Source organism: Patagioenas fasciata, chromosome 2 (genome assembly GCF_037038585.1).
Source record: "Patagioenas fasciata isolate bPatFas1 chromosome 2, bPatFas1.hap1, whole genome shotgun sequence".
In the NCBI taxonomy this organism is placed as follows: Eukaryota; Metazoa; Chordata; class Aves; order Columbiformes; family Columbidae; genus Patagioenas; species Patagioenas fasciata.
The window spans coordinates 25,838,640-25,858,464 of NC_092521.1; the positions used below are offsets into that span (position 1 = coordinate 25,838,640).

The 19,825-nt window shown below is 44.1% G+C and overlaps 1 protein-coding gene across 4 annotated transcripts; it reads left to right on the top strand.

Annotated features, from left to right (window-relative positions):
* The first annotated feature begins 276 nt into the window (after nt 1-276).
* Nucleotides 277-12,618, top strand: TP53INP1 (tumor protein p53 inducible nuclear protein 1). 4 transcript variants are annotated; one of them, XM_065831518.2, is made up of 5 exons: nt 277-389; nt 3,489-3,772; nt 4,227-4,578; nt 6,742-6,775; nt 9,154-9,300. In XM_065831518.2, exons 2-5 carry the CDS (start codon nt 3,661-3,663, stop codon nt 9,169-9,171), a joined length of 516 nt encoding a protein of 171 aa, XP_065687590.1. In that variant the 5' UTR covers nt 277-389; nt 3,489-3,660; the 3' UTR covers nt 9,172-9,300. The 4 variants fall into 4 exon arrangements, with proteins under 4 accessions (XP_065687590.1, XP_065687592.1, XP_065687588.1 ...); XM_065831520.2 differs by having other exon boundaries at nt 4,230-4,578; XM_065831516.2 differs by lacking the exon at nt 6,742-6,775 and having other exon boundaries at nt 9,154-12,618.
* The last annotated feature ends 7,207 nt before the right edge of the window (nt 12,619-19,825 follow it).

The window sequence follows — 19,825 nt, forward strand, 5'->3', positions numbered from 1 at the left end:
CAAGTTAACCATATAACTACCACCTTGATGGAATTTCACCAGCAGCCTCCCACACCGTGGTCAGCATTTTATTACCTCAAATTTCGCAAATTTATTTGCAGCCGAAGACCAATGTGAGGGCGGGGCGGGGACGGGGCGGGGGCGGGGCGTGTGGGGGCGTGTCCGGGCGGCTCGGCCCCGCCCTCACCCCGCGGCTCTCCTAACCGCGTCCCTGCGCGCTCGTCACGTGCGTTAGCGACAGCCGGCGGCGGCGCCCATTGGCGGAGGGGCGGGGAGGGGCGGGGTCGGGGCGGCCGGTCCGTCAGCTGCGCTCCGCGGCTATAACAACAAAGGGCTCCGCGGGGCGCAGGATTTTGCGTGGCCGCGGAGCCAGGAGTAGTGCGGTCCAGGTGAGTTTGCTTTGCGGGACTGGGGCCGGGCTCGCTGCCGGTGTCCCGGCTCACGCACGGCGGGGTATAATGTGGTCTGAGTGCCCGGGCCAGACGGTGAAAAGCAGCAGCGGAGCTCCCGTCTCTCTGGGCGCCCATCCCGGCTTCTTTCTCCTCGGGAAACACGGAGGCCGGGAGGGTTTTGCCGTTTTCGCGGCTGTCGAGCAGCCGGTAGTCCCGTCCCCCCGCCCAGCGGCGGGTAGGGCTCCGGGCGCAGCCGGGAAGGTGCGCAGCTGCTGCGGGCTCTGCCGGGTCACCCGTCGCTCCGCGGAAAGCGGCTTGTTGGAGCCTCCTGCTGGTAACCCAGCGGCTGCGGAGCTGAGGATATGGGGGGATCAGCGGCCAGAGACGAACAGAGAACTGCGGAAGGGATTTGGGAAGGGTGTCTTGGTTTTTTGTTTTTTTGTTTGTTTGTTTGTTTTTTTACTTAGAATGCACTCTATCTCTGGTAGGATATAATGAAAATAAAATTTAAGCAGCAATTCAGTGTTGTTGGCATGCATTGGATGTGTTATCTGTAACAGCCTTTTATCGCTAATGTAGCCGAGTCAGCTGTTCCTGGTCCTGTCTTTTCTTGCAGCTGGTAGATCCTGTCTGAGACGGGAGCACCTCGTACCTCTCTTTCAGCCGCTGTCTCATTTGCCTCCCCTAACGATGGCCCGTGATAAGTGTCACTTCTTGGTTCCCATCTGACTGACACAATAGCATGGAAGTGTGGCATGTTTAAAGGCACTTGTCCAAAAGGATGTGAAGACATCACCTAGTTTCCAAATGATTCAGATGTGTGGTTTTTTTCAATCCTCCTTGGGGTGGGGGGAGGGGAAAATGGGACAGCCTGCTTTTGATCTACAGGAAGGTATTTATGGGCCAAAAGCTGTAGTTTGTTTAGCTTGTGTTCTCAGGAACAGTGATGTCCCTTTTCTTTGTTAGGGGTTAATTAGTTGATGTTGCCATGATGCCTATGGAGCCCTTATGTAGGAGTGAGAGCTCTCATCTTGTTCCACTGCACACACAGAACAAAAACACAGCCCTTGCCTGAAGGTACTTCCAGGCTACATCTAGGAAAGTGGCAAAGCACCCGTGCGGCAGTGGGAGTACAGGGAAAGCCAGTGCTGACCAGCAATTACGCTATGGCTTGCCAGTTTGCCTAAAGAAAAAACAAACTCTTTTGTTCATAGGTCTTGTGCCAGAAGAGGGTTAGGGATGGATGTGGAAGATAACTGGAAAGCTACAGACTTCAGGCTTTCCCTTGGAGTCTGCTTCTTTATCCATGGCAAGCTCAGTCTGTATCTGAAGTGCTCAAACCTTCTCAAGAAGATGCTTAGGAGCGTTGTGGGCATTTGGCATTTCCTTAGGTAACCCACCCAGGGCTTAGCAGCCTTAATGGTTAAAAGTGTTTCCTGCTAGTAACCACTGAAAACTGAACTTTATTGCAGTTAAAAGCCACTTCTGCTTGCTGTGAATGTAGAGGGGAATAAATGTTTGCCTCTTTCTTCACATAGTTGACTGATGTTGTCATTTTTCCTTCTCTCTGTTAAGCCTTTCCATTTTTAAAATGTTATTGCTTTTCTTTAAACTTCTGATCATTCTTACAGTTCTCCTAAAGAGAGCCAAGATGCTTCATTTTCAGGTGTGGTCCTAAGGAACCATCTTTTATCACTACTGCAGCTGAGCCAGTTGTTCCTAGTCTTGTGTTTTCCTGCAGCTGACAGTTCCTGTTGAAGAGCTAGAGTGAATAACAACCCTTGACTTAGCCTGTACCTTTCCATATTGCTTCTGAAGGCTACTTTAAAGTCTAATCCTTTTGTGCTGTTTGAGTAAGGAGGTAGCTGCATGAATGTTTCTGGGAGCTGTATTGTATGGAGCTTGTCTTTGCATTGAAGAAGGTGACGATGGGGTCTGTGGTCCTGGGGTAGAATGATCTAGGAGGCCAAAATGACTCTTCAGTGAGAGTTATAGGGTGAAACAAGGTATCCTGGCCTTAAATAATATTCATTATGGGTTGTAGTCTGGATTTCTCTAGTGTACTGTGTCTTATTCCCTTTCTGTTCCTGAATGCAGGCACACATACCCTCTTACATGCATATCTTCTTCCCTATTTAATTATTAAACAAGTATTTAATCTGTAATAATTCTGATATGCTGTGATAATTCAAATATTTCTATGGTGGAATTAACCTGTAGTTAATACGAATATTTTTCATATATAGTCTTTACTTATTCAGCTACTTTAATGGCTTCTGTTTATTGGCTCATACATAAATATTCAAAGGCTGATCTGAGGCAGTTGAACATTCAGCCTCTCAGCAGTGATGGGATTTTTCATCTTAACTACCAAATATAGAGTTTGGGCTTATGGTGACTAATTACATGTAGATTTAAGGAAGTGTAATGAGAAATAAACATCAGTTTTAATTAAGCGTACAAGTTACTTTTCCTTATTACTTATACTTACCATAGATGACTAGTTGGGCACTTGCTGTGAAAATGATCCCACTGTTGACTTTGTAGTGTACTTTGAACCTGAAGAGTGGATGTGCCTTCCTGTGGTGTCTGTGTGATGGGAGAGAGAAGATGCACTGCCATGGGCACCCCTGGGAGCCCTTGCAGGAGTCTCTGGGGGAGCTGTGAGGCTGTGTCAACAGGGGAGATGCCATGTCTGGAGCAGACAATGTGCGCTTGGCCTTCACATCTCTCTGTGACCAGGAGGAAGACGGGTGGGGAGCTGGGGGAGCATCTCTGTGCATGTAGGTGCAAGACTCCTGTACAAAAGTCCTCTCCTCCCATAGGAGAATGTGGGGATCAACAGCCAAACAGACCTTTGCACGGGGAGGTGGAGGATATAGAAGAAGGCACTCAGCTTTGAGGAGAGACCTGGGCTTTTTCTGTGTGTATCTAGATGGGAGGGAATGGTGAATGCCAGTGAAGCTACCGCTTCTTTTGGGGGTTAAAAGTGTTCACTGATGCCTCAGACTGCACTAATGTGAGGGTTTTTAATTTGTTCCCTAGGGATGTTACATATTGCTTTGTCATTAAGACCCCTGTCATAATTTTTTGCAGGTTTCACATAAACTGTTTACCAGTCATGCCTCTGCATGTCCTGTACCTAAGCTGATAGAGCATCTATGCACTTCAATCTCAAGTCTATGCCACTCTGCTAGTACAGTGTGAGCTGTGCCTTGAACCTTGGATATAAAGACCTACCAACCAAAGTCTTGTTCCTGCCTTAGTGATGTTCCAGAGGTTAAATAACATGCTCATGGGAGAGATTAATAACTTGTCCAGCCAAGAGCCAGAGTTCAGTGAGAAAGAAGATGACGAGTGGATTCTGGTTGACTTTATAGGTAAGATGTCTGTCAAATGTAAGCTCTGCCTGTAAGTCAGTAGCTTGGGAGAAACTTTAACTAAGAAGAAACAGTGTGGATTAGATAGTACGGTGTCTTCCAAACATAGGTACCAAAACATGTTATGTAAACTGATGAGAAAAATGATGTCAGGTTTATAAGCCTGACACAGGCTTCAGCAGAACAGATAAAATGTGTTTGACTTATTACATGATTGTCGTGTTTTACTGATAACAGTTGTTTTACGTGTCTAGCATGGCTTGTCGGGGAACTCCCTTTTCACCTCCCCTTTAAAAAAAAAAAAAAAATTGTACCTGCTGATAGGGGTTTATTTCTGTTTCTTTGTTTTGTTTTCAATATCCTGTTTCTGGCTATGTGCAACCTTGTTGTTTTCGACCTCCTGCAATCACCAACTTCCATGGGTTCCTCTCAACTGACTAATGGCCACCTACAGCAGACGCTTGCGCTAATTGCTCCGTGGAGGAAGCGGACATCACTGAAGCAGCGGTCGTGGATGGCTCACCCGTCTTCTCTTGTTTACCGTCCCCCTTGGAACACTTGCCAGAGGCCAGCGAGTCTTGCTTCATCCAGTTCGAGTCATGTCCCATGGAGGAGAGCTGGTTTATCACCCCACCCCCATGTTTTACTGCAGGTGGATTAACCACTATTAAGGTGGAAACCAGTCCGATGGAGAACCTCCTCATAGAGCATCCCAGCATGTCTGTGTATGCTGTCCACAATACCTGTCACAGCCTTAATGAGACTGGATGTGGCGATGAGGAGTTTCACAGCCCAGGTAGTCCCAGGTACGTCTGACTTCTCATGTCAAGGAGCTCTGTTGCTGAAAATATCTGGTTTCTACTTGATCAGCTTAGACACTTAATACTGAATTTTCCAGCTTATTTTAGAGCAAGTGAATAAAGCATGGATACTACACAAGGTGGGTATGGTGGTCAGGGATGCCTGCTTAGAAAAAGTGTTATACAAGGTGACCGTGTCAGGAAATGGTTGGGTATGCTATTTTGACACTGCAGTGAATATTTATGGAGCTTAATTGTTCTCTCACAGAATATACTCCAGTCCTGTTGAAACTGGTGGCAGTTAACTGGATAGTTGATAACGTAGGTTTGAAAGTACTTTGCCCCCTCCATAGCTACGTGTATTTTTCATAACTATTAGTCAGAACACTTTCAGTCACCTTGTGAGATGTAAAATATTACTTTAACTATCCTGACAAGGAAGTCTATTTTGATATTTTATGTTCCTCAACCTAGTGATAGATTAGGGCAGGATTACATTTTTCCACAGATGGTTTGTGGAACAAAAGCAAGCAGAAATATTGCACAAAACTTACCTCAAGGTGAAAATTTATACTGCAGACTTCTACTTTTAGCGAGGTAAAAATTGTGCAGTTAGATTTCTTTTTCTTTTGGGAGTCCTAAAGATCTGACCATGTGGAATTATTGCAAATGCATACTTGCTGTGCACTGCTTCTTTGGCAGTAAATGCCCAGAATATACAGATATGAGTATGGTGATATGACAGAATAGACTATTTCAGTTGTAAGGGTCCTACAGTGATCATCTAGGCCAACTGCCTGACTACTTTGGAGCTGACCAAAAGTTAAGGCATGGTATTAAGAGCATTGTCCAAATGCCTCTTAAACACTCTCAGTCTTGGGGCACTGACGAGTTCTCTAGGAAGCCTGTTCCAGTGTGTGACCACCCTCTCAGTAAATAAATGCTTCCTCATGCCCAGTCTGAACCTCCTCTGATGCAGTTTTGAACCATTCCCATGTGTCCTGTCACTGGATCCCAGGGGTCAGAGCTCAGCACCTCCCTCTCCACGTCCCCTCCTCAGGGAGCTGCAGAGAGCAATGAGGTTGCCCCTCAGCCTCCTTCTGCCCAAAGTAGACAAGCCCAGAGTCCTCAGCTGCCCCTCACAGGACATTCCTTCCAGCCCTTTCACCAGCTTGGTTGCCCTCATCTGGATTCATTCAAGGACTATGCATGTATTCAAGTATCCATAGATGTATACAAATAGAGTATTTTTGCCATCATGTCTCCACACTTGCTCATGTATTTGTGGATTTGGAAACAAAGGGTTGTTTTGTGAATCCTGGTTCATAACAAAGAGTGACTTGTCCTCCTGTCTGGTGCCTACACTTAGAAACAATTGGAAAAAAGAAAAACAACATAATATGGTAAGCTTTGTTACACATGAAAAAAAAAATCAGTGTAATGGTAGAGTTGCTGTAGGTAGATGCCCATTGACTTTTCTGACCTCCTTGCCATATTTAAAGTTATTACGTCAAAGAAGTGTGTGCCTCTGAGATGACGTGCTGCTGTATAATATTGAAATACAGTGCTACTCCATTAATCTTGGAGACCAGGGGATTTGTATAAATATTTGGAGAGGGCAGTTTGTGATGTTAAGCATCAGGGGTCTAGTTTAACTTAAATCGGGGGGGGAAGCTGTGAGCACGTAGCACCTTTAAATTGAGGATCTGAAGGAACCTGCAAGAGAACTGTAGGCTGCAAGATATACCCTAGTGAAAGACAGCAGATCAGTTTATCTAAAATACTGATTACAGGGGATAGTAACATGCAAAGTAAGACTCTGACTTTTCTCAGACTTGTGAACTAGGGATACTGGTATAAATTCCTCTAGAGAAGAATCTTGTGTTATGCTGTACATTTAAGCTGCTTTAATGTGTGGCAAAGCTAAAGGTGTGTGGTCCTCAACTGGTGTGTAAGTTTCTTCACATTTAATTTGGTGCTGTTGCTTTGTCAGAGGACCTAGACTTTTGTAGAGAGTTATTTATGGTGGCAGAACTGGGAGTAGACTGAAGTCTAAAGCTGAGGTAAATTACAGAAACTGGGAAAATTAATTACACTGATAATGCAGTAAGTTTAAAAAACTGTTTTGAAGTCATTAGTGGTTTAATGGTTGGCCATTTAACATTGTAGGGCCAAGAAAAGCTGCTTAAGGCACACTGGCACAGTAAGTACTACTGTTTTGGGACAGTGCTTTTTGTTTGATCAGGCTGCTAGCAACACTGCTTCATCTAGAGCCTCATCTGCCAAAACAATACTGGTTTTAGAACTAACCTTTGTGCCAAATGATGTTACTTGATCAAGCCTAACTACTTCTGCTTTAACAAGCCAAAATGCTAAATGCAGAAAAAATTACTGAAGTATTAATTGGGGTGGGGCCTGAAGCCTTTAATGTTTCTTGTGAGGTCTGGCTCTATAGCGCAACTAGCAGAATATTTATGCTTTCTAGCAAAATAGATGCCAGGGACATAGCAGCAAATGTATGTAGTGATCATTTGCCTTTAGGCACAGCCCCTCTAAAATGACATTTTGACCACACTGGTGAAGGCTCATCAACTCTGTTCTCTGTGTGCAACTTACTAGTGCCAGGCTACCAAAGGCAACTACTAAGATAGCAGAATGCTACATTTTGAAAGAGTATGTGGCCTTCTAGCTAATTCAAATCACCTCTGCTATCCCAGTTTCACTTTGAGATGGGAAGCAGAAGCGTGTTGGTTTGCAAACCAGTGCTGGAAGGGTATTTGATAAGAGGGGAAAAAAAGCTCAAACATCTTCAACCAGGAATTTTAAACCAGTTTTTCTCCTTTTGTGAAGGAAATCTGTTTTCTCCTTTTTAAACTCCTTTCAAAGGAGAAGGATGTTGTATAAACTTCCCTCTGTTCATCAAGCTAGTCATTTTTCCATAACAAACCACAATCCTTTGTATTAGGAGTTGATTCCTTTCACTTGCTAATGACATGCAGCAAGGGCATGCTTAGGAAATATGGGTTCTAATAACACAATGTGGTGTGGCTTCCCAGCTCCTTACAGCTTTCCCAAGAAAGCCTTTGGCTGAAGTTCCACCTCTAGCACTGTTGAACCTGTTAAGGGATGACCCCATGTAGAAAACAGTAGCTCCATGCTTGCAGGCACACTCGTGTAAATTTAACTGGTGTAATCTGCATAGACAAAGTGTTTACAAGACACTGTGAATTTATTTGTGCTGTCTTATTCTCTTATTTCTTGCTTGATATTTCAAGTGCTAAGTTTAGGACAGCATCCAGTGAGTAAATGGGAAAAATCAACATGTCACACATGACTATTCTGGAGTCTGTAGGCTTTAGTCAGTCATCTCGAGCTAGCCAAAAGCAAGTGGATTTGGATATTTAAAAGGAAAAAGCAGAGAGGAGGGAGGACTCCCTTGCTGACACAATGTGCTTTGCTCCAGTGTGGAGTGTGGGGAGGCAGAAGAGCTCAATTCTCTGCCAGGCACCTTCAGGACCCCAAGTGCAAGGCTGCGAGCATGTAGTGTGGGCACAGCAGATGAGACATCTACAGAGACATCATACAATACAAGCAACTTAAGCTCCTCCAGAGGAGATTTTTATTATAGAGGCATGTTAGTGCTGAAAAATTGACTTCCCAAGAGGCTTCTTGCTCATGCCTGAGCAAGCTCCTGCTTTTGCAGATGCCCTTACAGGGCACCACTGAGTTGAGAGCTGGTAGTTGGGTCCTGGGAGGGGAGGAAGGAGGCGGGCAACTCCAATACTGCTGTTCTCACAAGAGCTGAGACACTCGACTTGTGGTTTGCTTTGCTTTTAAAACTGCTAGGCTATTTTTAGCTTCACTGGGAAGTTTCAGGAAACATGAGTGATTGTTCTGTCAAGTAGGGAAGTCCTTTTTCAGTACGTCAGTCCCTGCTTGCATAGGCTGCTGGTTTGTTTTTTTCAGTAGTGCATGATGGAGTAAGGATTTTCCAGAACTGCTGACTCTTTGCTCGTGAAATCTAGAAGGCTGGCTGGGGAACAGTCCTTCTAAGTTATTTTCTGTGTGTGTCACAACTGGTCTATCTTTCTCATTCCTCTGCATAAACATTGTTTGGATTTACTTGTGTGACTGGCAATCTAAACACACTTTCATTAGTGTGCTGCTGTTTTCAGGCCGAACCACCTATGTTCAAGATGATTTTAAACCAAACTTTGCCTAATGGATAACTCCAAAGTCTTCTAAAGCTGGAGCAGTGTGACACATAGTGCCTTGTTTCTGATCTATTTTGCATCTTGGCCTTAGTGTGGTGTGGTGGGGAAGGGTGCAATAGCATAATACACCAGAAGTCCAAAGGCTGTTGTGGTGCCTTCACACTAAATGTGAGCTAGCAGCACTACGCATTACTTACCAGGTGGTTTTCCTAAACTGGCTTGACCTTGCCTCAGCCCAAACCCCTGTCAAGTAGGGGGATACCCTTTTGAAACAGTGGATGTTCATGTCCATGTTCTCCCACCCTCTATGGTTTGCATGTCTTTCCAGTGCAATTCAGTAATGACTGATACCTGCTTTTGTTTCTAGACTGGAGGCCCAAAATGAAACGGGACAGCGTGTTCACTGCTATGTCACAGCTCTTGCTACTCGTTCAGCTTTTCTGGAAAAAAACAAGAGCTTTCGTCCTACCCACTGGATAAAAGAGCATAATGAAAGACACTATCTCAACAGAAATGGTCTTCGTCGCCAAAACCTTACCAGGGATTGCCACTCTCGGCAAATCAAGCACAATGGACTGTTTGTTCACCAGCCTTGCCAGCGTCAGTTCAATTACTGATGGCTCCTGTGGTTTTAATCTATGGTCTAATTGTCTTAGGTTGCTCTTGTTTTCATGCGTAGGTAAGTGTGGTCAATCTGAAGCTGATCATCAATCCCTCAAATACAATCGTAACTAGTGTTGCATTTGTTTGAAATTACACATAAATCTCCAAACATCTTGCAGCAAGCCCTAAACATTGATGTTAAATATCAATGTCTTGGAAGCCTGTCAGTACAATAGTTTGTGTGCTATTTTATAAACTATGATGTATAGATGGGTTCTTAGTTGGTATTTTAAAGAAACTTAACTGAGATGGAAATCAGTTACATTTTGCATTAATCCAAGTGGAGTTAGAAAATTTGAGGTTAGCTGTGTGCTTTAATGACCAGTACTTGGCAGCTTGTGTATCTGTATTCGACATATGATTACTGTCTAAGAAGGAAATACTATAGCTGCTGGCGGATATTATATAGCTATGCTGAACTGTTACAAGAAGGACATCTAATCTAAATTACCTAGTACCTACTTCTGTTAGTGGAGTCTCTGTAGGTGTGTTGGGTACTTAATATGTGTATCAGAAAGGGGTTAGATGTCTCCCTGGCAATATTGTTGCAGAACGATATGGCACTGGTGTTACAGATGTAGTACCTCACAGTGGAGTGGAAGGAAAAGTGGACCTGTGGGTGAAGTGCAGATGCACAACCCAGAGAGATGAACTGGGTTTTACTTGGTACAGTTAGAGTTTTTGCTCCCTTTCTCTAACTATTTCTCTTTCTGTCTTTGAAAGATGTATTTCCCCTACCCTATTTCATTTAATTGCTAGCCTAGTTAAAGGAAAAAGATGGTGGATCAACCGTTTTTTTAATCCCATCAGTAGCTGACTGCTCTTTAAAGAAGTCAGGCTGATGGACAGCTATTTCTGAGCTGCTAATTGCTGTTAGATTGTCTCATATTTACAGGTTGAGGGTAGCTCAAATGTAGCTACAAAGAAAATTTTAGCAGAAGTTCTAATTTTATCTCTTTCTCTCTCTATGAAAATGAAGTCTGAGTTAATTGTGACTGGAAATGAAGGGCAATGTGTGGCAGGGAGAAGAGCGTGCTGAAAAACAGTCTTACAGAACTGAACCTGGTGATAACAAGGTATACAAAAACTGAGAGAGATCAGCAGTGATTGTTCTTCTAGCCCATTGGGGACAGAAGGACTGGATAGCAATTCTGTGAGCCAACAGGAAAGAAAAGCCATTCAAAACTAACAAGTAGTTTTGTTAAGAATACCATGTGAGATGTTTTGGAAGTGGGCAGGCCCTTAAAAAAAGTAAAGTTCACCTGTTAACAGAGAGTGTGTGTTTTACACAGCAGCCATATAGCATGCCAAACCCTGGTAAATCAATCTGGGAAGTAGATGAAATGGCTATGGAAGTGAGGAAGCAGAAATCTGCACAAAAAGAAGGGGGAAGCATAAGTAAATTTATCCTGCTTTCTGTCAGTGCTTAATGTGACTTACTCTTTGGTTTTTTCTCCCTTGTGTTTAGTGCCTAAGGCATTAAAGTGTTAACACGACATTCAACTGTGTCTTCCAGTAGACCTTATACAGGAGTTAATATAAGGAGTCATGTGAGGAGTCTTTAATATCAGGCAAGACGAATAACTTGAATTATTCCAGACCTATGAAGTATTTTAAATGCAGACAAATGCTTCAATTTCACTGAAGCAAAACCCCAACAATTTGTATTGGCCTTGATGTAGTGGTACTGTTGCACATTCTGCAGCTGGAATTGTTGTGGAACATATTTAGTGTACAGGAAACAGCATTTATAATCTCTTGCGGCAGATGTGCTGCTTCACTGGGATTAGTTAGAATTATTGCAAAGGCATGTTGACAAATGGTTGAAAGTATAAAAGCAAGTGATGCTTTCCTGGATACACTAGTCTTTTTTTAAGACACATGAAATCCACATGGACAGTGAAAGAGAACAAAATTGATCACATCTTGAGTTTCCAAAACAGATTTGGTTCCTATTCTTTTCAGCAGTATGTGCCCATCTCCATACAACAGTGATTTCGCGGTCCAAATACTCTAGTTTACCCACAAATAGCTGCAGTTTCATCTGTCTATCATGCCTTCATAAATACTCTTACTTGCCTCAGATTATCTACTTTTATCACTCCAACTCTTTGCCCAGCTTAAACTTCCTTCTCCTCACTGCCAACTTTCTAGCTCAGGAAAATCCTTTGCTTTCCTGTATCACTTTTCTTTATATAAAGGTAACTACTTTCCTTCAGCTTTAATTTTCTTAAAGTGAAATGAAGGAAGATGGAGTCTCCACCTCCCCATGTTGGAAGGAGTAAGTAATCCTTTAACTGTTAACAGGGAGATGGAGTTGAGAGTATAAGGCTCCCAGGCATTACAATGAGAGCCTTGGTCTGTTTTTCTCTGTAGGCAAGTAAATGCAACTTTAGACTGCTCCTAGAATTGGGAGATACTGATCTTTTTATACTACATTACTAGATAACTTTCTGGTGATGAAAGCCTATATCTTTCAGGATATAAACTGTTTTGTTGCACAAAGCTGTGCTTCTCAATTTGTAATATTGGAAACCATATTATTGCGTGAGATAGTGCTGCATAAATGGCTTTTTGTTAATTTGTTTTACATATTTATGTTGGTCTAGCCCTGTTTTGTGCCTGGAGCTATTGGGCAATTAATTTGTTTTGGTTTTCTGTTTTAGTAGTGAACTGTGTGGCTTTTTATATGGGTTTTGAATTGTATTAAAGTGTGTGTTTTTTCTTGTGAAAGTGGAGGCCTTGCACTGTCTCATACTGATTGATATTCATGAATCTTGCTGAAACTGTATTTTCATATGTGTTGGTCACTAGACAGATTTGCATTTTAAACTGTGCCTTCTACACAGCAAACTTGAAGATTCAAAAGGGACATTTCAGTTAGGATTAATACTGTACATCAGTCTATGCATATATGGCAGCTTCTCTCCAGAGCCACTTTTCTACTTGTAGCAGTTCTTTTGATATGAAAGAATGTCTGGCTCTTTATTTTTAATAGTTTAACACAAGCTGAAAACCAACAAAATACAGCACTTTGCCAAAAAGTAGCATTGCTTAACCAGTGTGTATTTTCTAAAGCAATCTTCTGTATTTTGTTTTCCTAGTGCGTTCTGCTCACCATGGGGAGGACATGATCTTAACTCTCAATTAAAAAAATGGCCTATTAAAAGTTGTCAGTCTGTTCTTTTATGTTACAGATCGGTCAAAATGCAAATGCCTGAGCACCCTATTGAGGTGTGGTAGGTACAGGTACTGAGTATCTCGGAATGCTTACTCTGGTACAGAAGTTCCTCAGGAAATCAGTTTGCATTGCTGATCAAGTGACCATGTGTGGTATAAGTAGTGTTCTACACCTCTGCCAGCTGCTGCATTTCCTGGTCAACATGCAGAAGTGCCATAGGTGAACAGGACAGAGAGAAAAACACACTGTCACTTAAGAGTGTGCACGAGGTAGGGAGAACGTTTTTCCTTATCCAGGCTGAAGCTCTCCTTTGTCAACTCATACCCATTGCCTTTCATCCTCCTGTCATGGTACCACCATGAAGAAGCTGTGTGGAAGGCTGCTGTTAGTATTCAAGATGTGAAAGCAGGGACAGGTAACCTGTGAGTGACATAGGGATCCTGTGCAAATGCCCAGGGGTGGTGTTAGGAAAGACAAAGCAGAGCTGAGCCATCTGCAATAGAACCCGGCAAGGGATGCAGAGGACAGCAGGCCTTCCACGGATATATGAGCTGCAAAAGGAAGATGAGAGAAAATGTGAGCCTGCTGCTAAACAGGGCAGGAGTCCTTGTGACAAAGGACATGGAGAAGGCTGAGGTCATCTTTGCTTTGGTCTATGCTGGTAAGACCAACCTTTGGGAATCGCAGGCCCCTGAGGCCAGTGGGAAAGGCTAGACCAAAGAAGATGAACCCTTGGCTGAGATAAAGAAACACCTAGAGAGATGATATGTACACAGATCTATGGGACACAGCCATGAATGGTGAAGGAACTGGCTGATGTAGTTGTGAATCTGTTCTCAATTATCTTAAAGGTGATAACAATGGACAGGATTCCTGAGGGCTAAAAAACCCCCCCACACACACACAAAAAGAAACCCACACGAAAAACAAACAAACAAAAAAACCACCACAAAACAAATGTCCTTCCTCTTTTCAAGAAGGACAAGGGGAGCTACAATACAGTCAGTCTCATGGATCTCTGGGAAGGTGATGGAGCAAATAATCCTGGAAACCATTTCCAAATGTGAACAAGAAGATGATTAGGAGTAGCCAGATTAGATAACTGGCTCAGTGTATGAGGAGAGAGCAGTGGATGCAGTTTATCTTGACTTTAGCAAGGCTTTTAACAGTGTCCCACATAACACCCTGCCAAAAGGATGAATAATGGACAATGTAAGTAGATGGTGAGTAGGTGTGTTGAGAACTGGCTGAACTGTTGTGCTCAGAGGGTTGTGATCAGTGGCATGGAGCCCAGCTGGAGGCCAGTTGCTACAGGTGTCCCCTAGCAATACTGAAGCTCACACTGTTTAAAACCTTCATTAATGACTTGGGTCATGGGGCAGAGGGCACAATCAGCAAGCTTGCAGAAGATGAGAGTTGTTTGTACTCCAGAGGGCTGGGCTGCCATCCAGAAGGACCTCAACAGACTGGAGAAAAATGGCTTGACAAGAACCTCATTAATTCAGCAAGGGGAAATGTGGAGTCTTGTACCTGGGGGAAGAATAACCCCAGGCACTAGTACAGGCTGGAGGCCAAGTGGCTGGAAAGCACCTTGTCAGAAAAAGCCCTGGGGGTCCTGGTGGATACTGAGTCAATCATGAGCCACAATGTACCCTTGTGACCTCAAAAACTAAAAGCTTCCTGGATTGCATCAGGTAGTGTTGCTAGGAAGTGGAGGACAGTGATCCTTCCCCTCAGCGCTGCTGAGTGTGTCCAGTGCTGATCTTCCCAGGATAAGAGACACGTGGACATACTGGAGTGGACCCAGCAAGAGGCCGGGGAGACAATAATATGGTTGAAGACTGAATTGGAGAGAGCTGAGAGCTGGGATTGTTGAAGCTGGAGAAGAAAAGAAGGGATCTTGTCAGGGTATATAAACACTTTATGGGGCAGTAAAGAAGACAGAACCAGACTCTTCTCTTGTGATGCCCAATGAAAGGACAAAAGGCAATGGGTGCAAGCTGAAATATGAGAAATTCCATTTAAATGTAAGTAATAGGCTCATTGGTCTTAAATGGGTTGCATTCTTCTGGCTTTTGCTGAAAATGTGTGTGTGTGTGTGTGTGTGTATATATATGTGTGTTTTTTTGTTTTTTTGTTTTTTTTGCCCCTTCTCTGGCCATCAGGGATCCTCAATCTCTGTGGCTTTTCAAAGATAGTGGAGAGTGGCCTTGTAAGGACATCAGCTAGCTCTCTTGGCACACTGGATGCAAGCTGCTGGGCCCCAGGAACTAGCGTGGGTTGAGTCGTTGCAAGTAGTCCTTGACTTGATTCTCACCCTTTTAACAAATTGGATGACAAAACAATGTTTATCTGACAGTGATGAAATGACATTTGTGCAACAAAGCATCCATCTTTTCAAACGTAGATTTTATGGCCCATACATTTATCAAAACAGAGTCTATGCTAAAAGCTGTACAGTATTCTACAGGAGAATGTTTGACCAACTATGCTTGTATAAGCATATCCATACAGATAACCTAACTAGCTATACTGATAGTGTTCCTCTTGGGGGTCCTTATTTTGTACTTAATGCAGCTTTTTAAATTTAGGTTGGACACTTTCCAAAACACCATAAACTAGCACTTTTTAAAAAAAAAACTTCTCCATGCCAAAACAAAAATCTTCATATAAAGGGTCATATCAATATAGCCATCTTGACTTAAGTTTATGCTTTGCATTCTAGTTTTCCTGTTTATATAAATCCTTGTACACCTCTGATGAAGCTACCATACTAATCACTGTTCTCTGAAGCAACAGTGATGGAAGAATCGCTCTCTTTCCTCATTGAGATGTTCAGTATCTGTTTTCTTTGTCTCATTAGCTTCTTTTGGTGCATGTTTATAACCACAAAAAGCTGTCACCTCCATTATTCAGTGATGCTTGCAAGTAGGGTTCAGGCTTTTTGGCATGCAGAGAAATTACTAGTCAAAAGAACGGACTAGTTGCTGTGGTACTGCTGTTCCCATGCTGTGGTCACGACACATCAGTCTTAGAATAAATAGGACTGAACTGAGACTTAACAGAATGTGTATAAAGTTTTGTTTCTCAGCCAGCCTTTTTTTTTTTTTTTTTTTTTTTTAATGAAAACACTGACCTGGAGCTAGTGATGTATAACTAATACTTCAGAAGTTAAAGACCCTTGGGTTGTTCCAGAGTTTCTGGGCAGATTGACAGTTGAACATTCAAATACCTTAATCAAGTGGATAACTATATTGCAATTTAATGGGCAAGCTAAGGAAAAAGAATAGTAGCGAAAAGAGAAAACCCAGATAAGAGCAACAAAACTAGGCTAGTGGCCAGTGGCAGACCTCAGATCTCAACTTGCAGATGTGGGCTGTGCCGTAAGTCTATGCTTTCTCCTGAAGTGCAACCTTTACATTGTTGTGTCCAAGCAAGATGACCTAGTTGGGCACTATAATAAGAAATACAATTGTGCCCCCAAGTCAGCCTGAATGTTAAAAGGAGCTCTGCAGAGAGCTAGTAGAGGTAGAAAGAGGTGGGAAAGAAGAAGCCCTCAGGCTTTTGGGCCATGTGCATAATGGGCAACAGCTGTCAGTTTTTGCAAGGTGAATAAAGAAAATTAGGTCACAATTAAGAAATGGGGGGCTGACATGGGCAGAGGTCTCCCCTTTTCTACTCCTAGCACTGAATTTCAACTCTAGCTCTTCCATCTGTGGTGTGAGACTGATAGATAGGAGATGTATTAAATAGGGAGGTGATGAAGGAATTTGGCTTCTGTGGCTCATGACAAATCACCAAACAGCTGAATTAGTAGATACACCTTTACCAAATATCTGCTAATGCTGAGCAGTTTGGAATGGGGTACGGTGAGTCCATAGTGTGTTCTAAACATAGCCAAGATTTGGGCTACAGGGAATCATAACTCTTAGTCCGCAAGTGCTGAAAAGGTGTTTGCTATGGTGCTTGGAAGCTGAAGCATCAGCAGTAAACACTCCTCACCTTGCATGCTTGGGAGGGAAAGCCTAGAGCCCAGCAAACATTACAGTTTGGGAAGGATCCAACTTCCTACTAGGATTCTTCTTCAGGAGCGGTGTAAAGCTTTAATGGTGCTTTGCTTAGGCTCTGTAGCTGGAGTCATTCTGCATTAAATAAGTTTAAAACTCCTCTTAAAAATAATGACGTTCATCCACGCAAGAGTCCTAGAGCAGGCCTTTTCCTTAACTGTTATAGAACAGTTCTGACAACATGGCTGTGACTCAAAGGACAAAGCCTAGCAGCACAAGTGAATGACCACAGTAAAATATTTACTGCAACAAGGTAAAAATACAGGGGGTGATAATCTGCATTATTTTGTGTCTGAATCACAGTGGACCTGTGTGCAAATGTTTATAATGAAATTCTGCTCCTATCCTTGGGAACAACCAGGTGGATTCAGAAGCTTTGGGAGAAACATTAAGCACACTTAGTAAATGGCTTTGTCCTGATGGCTTTCAATCTGTACTTTATAGATCCCCAGTAGACCCTGGGCCCCTTCAGAGATCCATAAAAGGATAACCAAGAAAACAACCTCAGCTGTGTAAACTTGTAAGGAAGGCACAGTAATTCCTGCCTTTCCAATGGGCTTCACACATTCTCTGGAGCATATCTGGAAGTGGTAACTAGAAAATTAAAAACCAAAACACTAGACTAATCTAAAAGGACTTAGCAGATCCTAGCACAAATGTTGCTTAACAGTCATAGTGTAATTCCAGAAACTTAAAAGTACTTTCTCTTTTACACTCATTCCCCCTAAGGAGGCATCCACATAATGAAAGAGGATGTAGTGTGTGTTAACTGACTTGGAAATGTCCCAGTGTGGACCAAGTTTTATTGCCGCATCAAAATGTCAGTGTGTTAGCTTGCATGAAAATGATAATTTCATTGTCTGCAGCAGGTTTTCATCATGCACTAACCTCTGATTTTTTTTTTCTCTGTACTGCTGAAAATTTATGGGAGAAGTTGCTAGCAGGGTGCAGAATGCTTACAGGACCTGATGCATTTTCCACTACTGAGGCAAAACCACAAATATGGTGGCACACTATGTGAAGCAGGTCACATCTAAAGGTGTGGAAAATAAGAAGTGGGGTTGGCACAGTCTTTGTGCTGAGACCTAGTTGTGGCAGACCGGATCCATTCCATTTTTAGTTACTATTCACTTTGCAGTGAATTTGGAATTTGTTCCTGAGCAAGCCCTGGTATGAAATCTGTGAGGGCTGGAGGTTTTTTAGGGAAAAAGATACTTTGTCTCTCCTCTCCTGCTTGCTGCTTCATGAAGTTTCACTTCTTTTTAACAAGTTGCCCATAGTAGGGTTTAATCTTCAGCAAATCATTTAAAGGTCTGAGGTTAAAGTTGGGTCAGGTTTGCCCAAATTCAGACCACCTGCTCTTTGTAGTCTGTGGAGCGGGAGGAAGCAGAATGTTTCTTGCTGGTGGACTTCAGTGGAGATCAAATAGCAGAGCTACCTGCTGAAGGCTACATCTCCTTTAGGCAACCTGAACTATGGCGTAAGTAAGATTTCCTGAAATGAGCTGATGCAATATAGGCAGTTGACAAAGATTGTTTCTAAGTGCTAACAGGCTTGAGCAGATGACAATGGTTTGTATGGTGGTTTTTTTTAATGTCTTTTTTGAGCCACAACTAGCAGGTTTTCTTCATTATAAGGACTGGAATAGGCGTTTTGCAGAGCTGAGAATGCTGGGTGGCTGCAACATCCATCTTGTGCAGCTGCCTGCACGCTGCTTTACTTGAAATTTGCAGGAATTGTTGTCCCCACTCCATCAGGAGTTGTAAGCACCAGCACTCACTGCCCAAAACTTACTTACCTGTTAAACTGCTGCTAGCGACCCCACTGTAACATCTCAGCCTTTGGTGGGCTGTGCTGCCTTTTTTCTCTTGCCCTTTAAAAGGGAAAAACTATGAGAAGGTAAGCACCAGAACCTGGTTATTGTGTTTAATTGTGCTAATATGTATTTGGAGGCAAAACTAATGTTTACTCTTTAATAGTGTTACACTTGGGAAAAGGAAAAGCAGAAGCGAAAAAGATGAAGAAGTGGTGTATTTCCTTGAAGGCAGCTGCAGCTTCTTTTACACACTGTTTTGCAGCACTTGTGCTCTGTGCTGCAGGAGAGGAGAGGGATTGTACTGGCTCTTTTTCATCAGTAAAATGGCTGCAGGTGCCCTGTGTAGAGGTGGGGTCCTGCCTTCACGCACATCCCCTGCCATGGGGTTTTTATAGAGAAGGGTGTACTCAAAACATTGCTAAGTACATGTTACTGCAGGGTTTGATCCCTTTTGGGGCAGGGTGGATTTTTGTTTTTTGATTTTAGGATATGGAGAAAACTCCATGCAAACCTTGAGCCATGTCACCAGTGAGCGGTGGCTGTGCCTGGCGCTGCGGGTGAGCTTCAGCACCGTCTGCTGATGGAGAAGGGGGTAGCAGGGTGGGTGCTTCTGCAGTGGGCACTGCTGGCCTGGGACTTGGGGATTGACCGCGAGGGGTGGTGGTGGGCACGGGACAGAGCTGTGCACAGGAGACCATGGAGGCTGCACTTGAGGGAGGCCTGTTCTCTGCTGGGGTGAATTTCTCTGTAGTTAAACACGCTGCAGAAACAGAGGGGGAGAGAGAAGGGACCTCGGGGAAAGTTTCAGATGTGAAGGCCCAGGCCCTCCGCAGCACAGCCGGGTGCCACCGTGGGGCACAGCTGGGTGAGGGCCATCCCTGTGCGATGAGAGGTGTGATGGGCAGCGGGCTGACACCCCCACTCGTGACAGGGGACGTCAGGGTCCCACAGGAGCGGAGCGTCGGTGGGTCAAGAGGCTGGTGGCACAGTGAGAAACGGGGTGTTGCTGGGAGGTCGCAGGCTGACATCCCCGACTAGTGCCGCTGGCGGGCAGCGGGCCGCTCCAGCCGCACGGGGTGCCGGGGAACGCGTCCCCGCTGACAGGAGGGGCGGGCGGGAGCCCTCAGGCGGGCGGGACGAGCCGCCCCGCCCTCAGCGGGAGCGGGGGGGTGCAGGGCGCGCGCGGCGGGGCCGTGTTTACGTTCCGCCGCCCGATGCACGTTGCCGCGGAGCCGCGCGCTCCCATTGGCCAGGGCGAGCGGCGGCCCCGCCCCAGGGCGGGCGGGATGCGCTCTGCCGGGCGCGCGGGACC